Source organism: Neopsephotus bourkii, unplaced genomic scaffold, assembly GCF_033783945.1.
Source record: "Neopsephotus bourkii isolate Nb327-2 ecotype Australia unplaced genomic scaffold, CSIRO-AGI_Nbou_v1 NB_1630, whole genome shotgun sequence".
Lineage (NCBI taxonomy): Eukaryota > Metazoa > Chordata > Aves > Psittaciformes > Psittacidae > Neopsephotus > Neopsephotus bourkii.
The window spans coordinates 969343-980726 of NW_026902105.1; the positions used below are offsets into that span (position 1 = coordinate 969343).

The 11384-nt window shown below is 39.7% G+C and overlaps 1 protein-coding gene across 1 annotated transcript; it reads right to left on the reverse strand.

Annotated features, from left to right (window-relative positions):
* Positions 1 to 1413: 1413 nt before the first annotated feature.
* RIDA (reactive intermediate imine deaminase A homolog) lies at positions 1414 to 11264 on the reverse strand. The gene is made up of 6 exons (XM_061373247.1): positions 11158 to 11264; positions 7419 to 7524; positions 6809 to 6863; positions 5968 to 6036; positions 4760 to 4815; positions 1414 to 3882 (listed from the first exon to the last, which is right to left on the reverse strand). The coding sequence occupies exons 1-6, from the start codon at positions 11220 to 11222 to the stop codon at positions 3820 to 3822; spliced, it is 414 nt and encodes a 137-aa protein (XP_061229231.1). The 5' UTR covers positions 11223 to 11264; the 3' UTR covers positions 1414 to 3819.
* Positions 11265 to 11384: the final 120 nt, after the last annotated feature.

Consider the following 11384-nt stretch of genomic DNA (forward strand, 5'->3'; position numbering starts at 1 on the left):
TTAGAAAGAACAAACTTAATTTCCAAGCTAACAGGGAAGTTCTGGTAGGAATTTTGTTTCAGTTACAATAAAGACAGCCCTAGAAGAGGTTACATTTGCATGCTGTCAGCTGTATGCAGGCACACTCTTGCAGGATCCCAGAAGATACCTGGCAATTTGGCTGGCTGGGATAGGCTCTTTCATTCAATGAGGAACTATTTCCAGGTACAAACTGCAACAAGAGCAAGGTGCTTGTAGCAGAAGATTGGGGCAGTTTGATTATATGCTTTAGCAGAGAACAAACTTTTATAAAAAGTAGGTACTGAAATTAATTTTTGCATTGTTTAATCTGTTGAGAATACAGTAAATTAAAGAAATAAAAACTACTAAAAGAAACCTAGCAGCATGCTGAAGTATTGGTTTACTTTCACACAAATAGAGGACCTGTTTTGTTGGGTTTTTTTTAAGCAAGGTGATTGAAACAAATTTTAAGTGGCGAAATTAGGATGTCCCATGCTGAATTACAACTTCATATTTTGCACACTTAGCTGTTCAGTCTAGCAAACAAAAAGAACAAAGTGTAACTTACCTCTGGTTAAAACAGCATTTATTAAGTGTTTGTGTACTTTGGTGAACTAAGACCTAAGTGATAGCTGCGATACTTGCTTTTTATAGGGCAGAATGATGAGGCTTAACCTTGTTGTTTTAAAGAATAGAATCAAATCATATCACTCTGCTTAAAAAAATAAGAAAAATTTTAAACATCTCTATGGAAGGCTTATGGTTTATGTTGAGAACTTCTATGCTATAGCTGTAAATAAGAGAGTTTATTTCAGTTATTCTAGAATTCCTGTAACTGAAGAATACATATTCAGATCCAAGCCATCTAAGAAACTGTGCAACTGGTCTCCACCTAAAAGCTAAAAAAATCAGAGCCAAAAGTGGATTTTAGTTCCTGATTTCTTGCAGAACGGCACCTACTTAATGATACAAACATTTTCAATGGAAATGTGTTGCATCTTATTAGCATGCATTGTTTTTCAGGTGTTTCATTTACATTTCAGTTTCAGACTGCCCCTTACTGTAGAAGGCAGTAGTGTATTTACATCACTTTGTACCAGTGAAGTCACACAAGGGAATTCTAGACAGGACTTCTACCAGCAAATGAACAAGAGAGCACACAAATAAAAAATACAAAACTGCCACCTAGTGTCAGTTTCAAGGTTTGCAGAGAGGCTCCATAGCACAAGTAAGGCAGTGGAGAATAATGTGAGAGAGATGATGGGATAGCCATAGAGATCATGCAAGGCCAAATTTGGCTCGTGTTCAACACTGTTGAATTTAAGGTGAACTTAATCCGCTATATAAGTGAAATACATTCCACAAAGCATGTGAGCAAAGATGTAACAGGGAAACGCAAATACAAATCAGGAATCTGTTTAAATGTAACCCAATTTAATTTCATTATTCCTAATTATTTTTAGCTGACAAAATGAAGCAACATTTGCTTTGTGTTTTCTAGAAAGTTATATTCATGTTAGTACTAATCACGGTTTTTCTTACTTTTTGAGTCAGAGTTGTAGAACCTGAACAACACTAATAGTATAGCCAAGGAGAGAGAACGGAGGAGAAGCCAAGGCTAATAAAGTTTATGTGCAGGAGGTTTATATGCAGAAAAGTCAGGTACCTTTCAAAAGCTGTTGCTTTTAAGTTCACTGCTTGAAATACCAAAAGCATTTTATGCTGCTTCTAATAAAAGCATCTGCCATTTTGTCAAGAGAAAGCAAGATATTGCTATAAAAAAATTCATACATTTCTATATACTTGCTGTGACAACCTCATTGTTAATCTTTTTCTATATAGATACCATATACAAGCTCAATAAAAAGCAGGAGAAATGGTCACGCACGTCACATCTATAAGGGATAAATAGGGCTGACTCTTCTCACAACTTTTCAAGTGGTCTTCTGGTGTATGCTAAAGCAGTAACAGGAATGCATGAGAAATAAAAAATATAGTTACTGTAACAGTGCAGCTGAAGTAAAAGGAGCTAGAAAGCATAGCAGACAAGCAGGAAGGTAAGGAACCGTAATTGGGATTCTTCCAATTTATCCAAGGTAGCTGAAAACTTCCTGTCTTGAAGGATTATTTTAATCCTTAAACATTAGGAGATAGATAATAGCCTATTCTTTTGGTATGAATTATTTATTGGATAAGCAAGATAGATAAGGATTTTTTTTTTTAGTATGTATCAAAGCATAATCAGGAAAAGTTTGTTCCCAGAATAGACCAACACAGTTCTGAGATGCGATTATACTTTATTCTCATTAAACAACAGGTTTTTTAGTGTTTTGTTTTAAATCAAAAGATACTCAAAGTTGAACTGCTATGAAAAAGGTTACAGGCAGATAATTAAAACTGATTTATAAAGTTAGCACTTCAGAAAAGCGTAACTGCGTTCTTTCCTGAAGCTGTTATTAACTTTAATCAATTTAACCAATTGCTTCCATATGAAGAAAATATGAGTCTCAATAGTAATCTACTCTGTAAAGAGTTTAAGACAGTTGAGAAATACAGAAGAATTCCCCGAAAGTTAAGATGCACACTAAGCAATTCAAGTGTTGTTTTCCCATTTCTGTAATTTTCTTTCCTATTTAAAATTGTTACTGAAAACCTATTACAAGTCATTACAGTTTCCCATGTTCAGATCAGTCATACTATAACTGTCATACATTCACCCAGATGTGCATTTTAATACCTGAATATCCAGTGACCATCATAAACTACGGGCCCTGTGCTGCAATCAAGCTCAGCTCATTTTAGCAGGACTCCTGGAGATCTCAGGGTTTGCTGGCAGACAACTCACTGCAAGCTCATATTTTACAGGATTGAAGGCCACAGTCCAGAGGAAAGCACCCTTCCTTGGTAAGTTCTGGATAGGCTGCACCAATGGGCTATTGTATGAGGTTCAACAAGGCAAAGTGCCGGGTCCTGCACTTGGGCCACAACAACCCCATGCAACGCTGCAGGCTTGGGGAAGAGTGGCTGGAAAACGCAGCGGAAAAGGACCTGGGGGGTGCTGACTGATGGCTGCTGAACATGAGCCACCATTCTGCCCAGGCAGCCAAGAAGGCCAAAGGCATCCTGGCCTGTATCAGCAATAGCGTGGCCAACAGGACCAGGAAAGTGATTGTCACCCTGTACTTGGCACTGCTGAGGTCGCATATCAATTCCTGTGTTCAGTTCTGGGCCCCTCACTAAAAGACAGACATTGAGATGCTTGAGCAGTTCCAAAGAAGGGCAACAATGCTGGTGAAGGGTCTGGAGACTAAGTCTTATGAGGAAAGGCTAAGGGAAGTGGGCTTGTTTAGTCTGGGGAAGGCTCAGAGGGGACCTTATCGCTCTCTACAGCTACCTGAAAGAAGGATGGAGAAGAGGTGCCTGGTCTCTTTTCCCAAGTAAGACACAACAGGACAAGAGGTAATAGCCTCAAGCCGCACCAGGAGAGGTTTAGACTGGATATTTGGAAAAATTTCTTCACAGGGAGGGTGATTGGGCATTGGAACAGGCTGCCCAGGGAAGCAGTGGAATCACTGTCGCTGGAAGTATTCAAAAAATGCTTAGATGAGGCCTTCAGTAACATGGTTTCGTAGTGAACTTGGCAGTCCTGGGATAATGGTTGGACTGAATGATCTTAAAGGTCTTTTCCAACCTAGCTGATTCTATGAAGTTTACTGATTTCAATTGTGTAACCACTGATAGTCAAGTGTAGAGATATGATGGAAGGGAAAAGTATTAAATCTAATACTGCCTTTGTAGAATAATCAGTCTCTATTATAGTCAGGCTGAAGCATCTTGGAGAGGTCCCTGAACGGCAACAGCTTCAATCTCAACTCGGGCACCCTGTGAGAAAACAATGAAGAAACATATTAAGAATTTAATGTATCTATTTTATGAAGCAACTGGATGTGTAACACAACCTTGTACCAACAGGATGATATTTAAGGGAGGTTATACTGCTGACAGTGGTTTTACTAATTTAGCAATGTTAGGTAATTTTGAAAACACACTTTACTCTTACTTAAGTATCACAGAATTATAGAATAGTTAAGAGTTGGAAAGGACCTTAAGATCATCTAGTACCCACCTCACCGCCATGGGCAGGGACACCTCACACTAAACCATCTCACCCAAGGCTCTGTCCAGCCTGGCCTTGAACACCACCAGGGATGGAGCATTCACAGCTTCTTTGGGCAACCCATTCCAGTGTCTCACCACCCTCCCAGTAAAGAACTTCCTCCTTATATCCAATCTAAACTTCCCCTCTTTCAGTTTTAACCTGTTACCCCTTCCCCTATCACTACAGTCTCTAATGAAGAGTCCCCCCCAGCATCCCTGTAGGCCCCCTTCAGATACTAGGAGGCTGCTATGAGGTCTCCATGCAGCCTTCTCTTCTCCAGGCTGAACAGCCCCAACTTTCTGAGCCTGTCTTCATACGGGAGGTGCTCCAGTCCCCTGATCATCCTCGTGGCCCTCCTCTGGACTTCTAGTATTGTATCCATTTTCATAAAGAAATTTATCTCTCATACTCAGATCTCATATGATGTGTAGGAATAAGCCTGGTATACTTAGAAAAAAACCCTAAAGACTTAAAGAGTCTTCATTAAAATAATGACAATTGAAGCTGTTCCAGAATAAGAACAGCTGTCAGAATGTTTCAGAGGTAGGGCATTTCAGAAAAATCTTTTTTTTTTTTTTTGTAGGCAGAAAAGGCACTTACTTTGGGCAAAGCAGCAACCTGATAGGCTGCTCTGGCTGGGAAGTTTGTCTTGAAAACTGTAATTTAAATAGAAACATGCATCAATCACTTAACTTTACCTGATGAAACACAGTTCAAAGTTATCTGTATAAAATACAGACATTAGAACAGTTTCAGGGTCAAGGCTACAAGACAAATAATATTCTGTGGCAGCTACTGGTTCCCCTTGGTTTTTATTTTTTTTCTGGTCACTGACTGCACTAACATCTCAGCAAGCTACCACCACTCAGCAGAAGCCAGCTACAGTTGTGATCAAGTGGCTAGTGCTAACCTGCACTGCTGTCACTGCATGGCCTTAACACCAACTTGGCTGAAAAAGGAAGACTAAATCAGAATAGTGATCATCCAATTACAAACACCAGGGAGTGGGTGAGGGCCCTCTCACAGAAAGAGCAAGAGAGAGTAATAGGTCCCTGCCAACAAAGTCATGAGCAAAGATCCCCAACAAACCCCCAAACAACAACAAACCCCCCAAAAAGTCATGAGCAAAGATCCCCAATGAGCAAAGGCCCCCAAACAGGGCCCAACCTTACTCATGGACCATAACCAAGTCTTCATTTCCTTCCAGATAGGGCCCCCATTTTCCCTGCTCTTCCTTTTACTATCCATGTAGCTACAGAACTTTTTTATGGTTGCCTTTGATGTCCCTGACTATGTTTAATTTAATTCTCTCACAGCTTTAGTTTTTCTTACCCTACCTTTGGCTGCTTGGACAATTTCTTTGCATTCCCCCCCTGTAGGCTTTCTTTTTGTCTTTCATTCTGTCCTGGAGCTCCTTGTTCATTCACACAGGCCTCCTGGCATTTTTGCCTGGCTTCTTCTTTGTCAGGCTGCATCAGTCCTAACCTTGGATCCCTGAATACTAACCATACTGGGGACAATGCAGCAGAGGCAAGAGGTATGGAAGATCAACCTGTATAGATAGCTGGAGTTGATCTTCACATGACACAGAATTAGTGGGATGGTAGGACACCAATCCACAGGAAGTGAGGCTGTGCTTGATCTGGTGTTTGCAAGCTATTAGTTATTTATTTTTAATGTTACATTTCTACTGGAATCTCAAAGAATCTGGAACTATATGATGTCAGTCATTAAAACACTTTGCTTAATGTTAGTATAATTTGTTCCACAAGCCATACTGGTAAAAAAGAAACAAAAGAGTTACTTACACTGCTTGTAAATATCATTAATATCATTGAAGTCCTTCATATCTGCCATCAAAACTGTAGTCTTCACAACTAGAAATTAAATAATCCCAGTTATTTTACTCCTCTGACTTGTCTACAGAAGTTGAAAATCTCATTGTTATAAATTTCTTTCACATATTCTAAACAGTTTGAATATTTTTGCAAACAGGTACTGACCTTTAGAGCTACCACCTAGAGAACCACCTAAGTAGCATACAACAAAACTTTAGGGAACTAGACCTTCCTGACCAGCTCTGAAAATATCTGGTTTAAATTTCCTTCTAAGAGTCTAAATTTCTTCTAAGAGTCACAGAACTGGTAAGCAGATCAATTTAAAAAAGCTGTTGTAAGCCATTGTTGGCAATAGATTACATCATATATCTGTTGCCAAAAGAAGTCCATAAAAGGCCTGAAAATATAGATTTTTTTTTATCCATGACTCCCCAAGCCACCATTAATCCTGGTTTGGCTCCATTATTAGTGTCCTCCCCCAAAAAAGTACTGAAAGCACCTAGAGTATTAACACCACAGATTCTGTAGTCAGTTGCACTCCTGTCTATACCTGAGCTTCCCCAGTTAGAGTTAAAATATTAGTACCATGGGCAAAACCTTTTGGTGAAAGGCAACTTTCCATTGATACCCATCACAAAGACTTTCATGTTGATTTATTTCTTTTATTTTTTAACCCAAACTCATGAGAACAACTGAATGTTTAGCAAACAGCTTTTTTCTTCTTTTTTTTTTTTCTTTTTAAGGTCACTTAATTTATTTTTTTTTAATCCAGATAAAACCACTTGTTTGTCACCATCATAGCAGCACTTACCATTGCTGTAGTCACAGCCTGCAGCTTTCAGGATTTCTCCCATGTTTTTTAGAGCCTAGTGGAAAATAAGACAAAAATCTTTCAACTATCAGCTAGGTTCTATTCAGGTATATATGTAAATCTGAGTTGTAACTTGGCTACATCTATGTTATAGTATAAGTTCACCAAGCAAATCTTCAACAGCCCTCCATGGGTAAGCAAAATCAGAAATTAATAAAAGCAAGCTTCCAATAATACACAAATATTAAAACATCTATTCACTGGAGCCGCATCATAAGCTTACAACCATCTCATCCGTTTACCTCACACCACCTCTTTGCTGCTGCAGGAACAGATGTTTCCTTGAGTCAAGCCAGGGTTTTTACTGAGGTCTGAACATGAACATCATTCTTTCCTCTTTTCCTACATGAAATACAGATTCATCCCCTGACTTCCAAGTGGTTTGGGTAGAAAATGATAAAGAGTTAGGATGGAATTACTTCCTCCTGCTTTTCCCTCATCCTGGAGGGTGCGAAATATGCTCTCCAGGTCTCTTCAATTTCTCATAAGTCCATGTTTAATTAAGCACATGTCAACTCCATTACAAGTTCCTTGCTAGAAGACATCTTACCTGCTTAGCTTCTTCCTTTGCCCCTCCAGAGACAAGCTGCCCAGTGGAAGGTTCTATACCTATCTGTCCTGCAATGTACATCGTCCGGTCTACCAGCACTGCTTGGCTGAAAACACAAGTGACATCTTAGGTTTAATGTTTCCCCATCAAAACATTTAACTACCTGAAAGCACATTACACATCATCTTCAGTAGTTCATAATAATCTCAGAAAGACAGAGGTTATGCACACACACGTCTGCACACAGATTCATACTTTCAATCTGTTTATGCCTTTGGGAAAGCTGGGATCCATGGAAGTGCATAGCTCTGTTTGTGAGGAAATAAACCCCGTTTCTCGCAAAAGCACAAGGTACAAGTGCAACAACACAACACTAAATTCAGCTGCACAGCTTCCACACTGCAGATAGCGCAGAGGGAATGCAAAGTAAATAAACACAGGTTTTGCACCTCCTAGTTAAATATTCCATCCTAATTTGAGAAGTAAACAATACCTTTAATTCATATCTCAGCTGCAGGACAATGAAAAAAAAAAAAAGAGAAAAAGAAAGAAAAACAAAGGAGGGCTGATTAAAAAATTTAATGTTTTACTTCTCAAACAGGCACCATGATAGTGACCTACAGCTGTGAGGTGAAGTCCTGAAGTATTCCTCCAAAGTCATGAATTTGGCCGGGCAGCACAACACCTTGATCATTCCATTCCCAGAACAGTCACTCCCCTCTCACTAAATAACCAAAGTGACCCATTGGCTGGGTTAATTCAGAAGAATGCAGAATTCAAGCTATTTGCAAAACACACGGATATAAATGTCAGGTGTGTTTTTGCTGAAGTAGAGTTAGCAATTATTAATGTCTCTAATTACCACAAAGAGATTAAAAGATCAAAGCAAAGATTTAAGCTACCTAGCAAATATTATGCAAGCAACATAATTTACTTCTCTTCAGCTGGCAATTAAAAATATTTTACAAAGAAGTTACAAAAAGATTCTTTTGAAGGTGTCTGTGGTGTGTCAGCACCATTTTTTCTTATCGCTTCCTATTCCACAAGAAAATGCATTAACAAGCCTCTCAAGTTACTCAAACTTGAGTTAGGCACCTCTCTGCAGTATCTACATTAGGAAGTTAGCTTCCCTTTAATGTCAATGGGAAAAGAAGGGGACTCTTCCACAGAACATTTTTACTACGCCTCTTAACTGACGTTGAACGAGCTGGGTTGTTCCAACTCTTTGACTTCATGGGACCAACCTAATTTCAGGAATCACTAAAATGATTGCAGTTAGGCAATCCAAACAGTGCCATCACTCGCATCTTTCCTTTTACTCCTGTCTTACATTCTTCTGTAATTTCCTAAGGAGAAAAAAATAGCCAGTAAATTATCTGATATGGTAAATACCTTACGTGACGATTATTTTCTCTATCATTGACCAACAAACCTGGAGTAAATCACAAAACTATGCCATTTAAAGAAGATAAAGTAGCAAATCATTTTCTAGCTGATAGAAAATCTTGTTGATAGAAAATGTGTGTAAGAACCAAACACATGCTTCTTTATTTTCTTTCCCACCATGTCCTGCTTTGTTTGAGGCACAGGCCCAGAGGCCACAAACTTCCGTTTGAAGCACAGAGAACCATGCAACAAGAAGGTATGAGCTCTCAAATAAATAAATACTGACAAAGGAATCATAAATAGCTGGGAGGAAAAAAGCTGAAGCGTTCTGATACCACTGTCAGAGCACCATCTGCAGCACTTGTGTTGGGGCCCCTTCTCTGCTCCTCAATTTCCTTCTCTTGATATATCTACCAGTGGAAACCTCCATTCACTAAGACTAATAATAATTCACCAACTAAAGGGTAAACTTTTACTGCAGTCAAATGCATGCGCAAAGCTCAGAGAAACTTCATTTACACAAATTCCAGTCACACTTTAACTTCAGAGGTACCCTACAACTAGAATCAATTGTAGCTACTCATTAACCTCCAATTCAGCAGAGATCTAAGAGTGTCTCTAAAGTGCTTCAGGTTCCAGTGTGCCTAAGTGTATAACTGTACGGACATCACTACATTAGAACATCACCCATGAGAGATGGTGTTAAGAATCATGCTCTTTAAAGCCAAGGACTGCAAAGTTAACCAGATCTTTACAAGACTGATTGTTGATTAATACAAGAACAGTATCTCTGCTGTGTCTTTTAAAAGTTTAATAACATTAATGATACACATATATACACATGTGTCTCTTTATATATCTATCTACCCATTGATCTCAAGATACTGAAAACTGGATGCAGTAAAGGAAATACAAAAGTACAGTAAAAACAGGTCACCAAAAAGGATCTGCTGCAGCAGAAGTAGTAATGCCACTCATATGTCTCAGCTCTTCATTCTTTATTAAGCCCCTATTCCTTTATTAGCATGTTCAGACTCCACAGCAGAGACATAGCAGTTAGTTATTGCGCAACTTTTGCTCCATGGACTTTGACAAGTTTACTGAAAACTGGTAAGCTAAGTTAGTGATAAACTGATTGACATTAGACCCATCATACAATTGACAGGCTGCATAACATGCAGTATTTCATCCAGAACCCTCAATAAGCACAAAATGTTGGAGTGCAGTTAATTCACACAGAAGTGGAGAGCTATGTTGAAGGCTAGGCCAATACAGCCAAAGAACTTGCCTTCCCATGTTTTACAGGTGATATGAGTGGTGCCAGGCCCCTGGCTGCAATCCATTAACAATTTATTGTTAACAGAAGTTAACCTTCATTTCATGCCTCTCGGCTTCCACATTCTGTGTTTCTCCAAATTCATAATTCCTATAGAGTACACACAGTTTGAAGCTCAGAAAACTCAGTTTCAAAGTAATGGGGATGAAATGACCTGAAAGGCAGTAAGATATTACACGTGAAAAAGTTTAAACCAAAAGAGTCTGTATTTATACTGGGAAAACAAAGCCTGAAAGCATCATTAAAAATTCTTAGAAAATGCTCTGGTAAAGACCGCTTGATACTTTAAACTGTAAGAGTCTACTGTAGCTACTGATTTTTTTTTTTTCATATCCAAATAGCAAAGAAAAACCTTTCTCCAATTAAAACTGGGTTTTTTTTTCTTACATTTGTAACCATTGCAACAACTTACTTGTGAAAACATCGAGCAACATCTTACCTATTTTTACAGCTGCTAGTTTTAGACTGAAAAGCATTTATAACTTGCTAGCAGTCATAACAAAAATACGAAAAGATTTGCAATTCCCAGGCAGTGAACTCTCTTAACTGCGAAGCACATTCTGGATTTGGTTCAGCCTTTGCTTTCCACCACCTCCTAAATCAGCATTCACTGCTAACTCCCCTGTGACACGTTTTTTTCTAGGCAAACAAATTTCATTAGGAGGAATCATTCTTTCTGATTTTTTTTCCTAATTTACTGCTTTTCACTAATTTCATAATTATTTTCCCAAACTGACTTTCTGAGAGACATTTTAAAGCCTCACCTAACACGAATAGGGCCATCCTGCCGCAGCCAGGCTGCAGCCCCGCCGCTAGCACTGCGGACCGATCCGTGCTGTCGGACCACCAGTGTCCCTGGGGGTTACCACGGAGGGGACCGGTGGCTGCTGTAGGGGGGGCGACTCACCCAGGGCTGCCTGACAGATCCCCCTCCATGGACCTGCTCAAAACCCATCTGCAAAACCTGCTCCCGCTCACTCCTGCTTGTACCAAGAGCTCTCTCTTGATAAGGCATACCTGTAGGGACCCAGGGCAGCGGGAGCCTTAGCGGTGCTGATTATCTTCTTCACGATCGAAGCCATACCTGTCACTACCGCCACTACTACTCTCGCCACTTACCTATCCTCCCCGCAACACCCCACAGCTACTGCCTGTCTCGCGCTGTCCCACTCCCGCCCCGCAGAGGACTCTGGGAAATGTAGTCCTTGGAGCGGTGGGGTGCCCTGCGCGCATGCGCGGAGCGG

What these genes read in the sequence shown, in the direction of transcription:
- RIDA (XM_061373247.1), bottom strand. Translation starts at nt 11,222, where the DNA reads ATGGCTTCGATCGTGAAGAAGATAATCAGCACCGCTAAGGCTCCCGCT. An exon ending in GCTGCCCTGGGTCCCTACAG is followed by an intron (nt 7,525 to 11,157) that starts GTATGCCTTATC and finishes TTGTGTTTTCAG; the next exon opens with CCAAGCAGTGCTGGTAGACC. An exon ending in AGGTTGCTGCTTTGCCCAAA is followed by an intron (nt 3,883 to 4,759) that starts GTAAGTGCCTTT and finishes GTTTTCTCACAG; the next exon opens with GGTGCCCGAGTTGAGATTGA.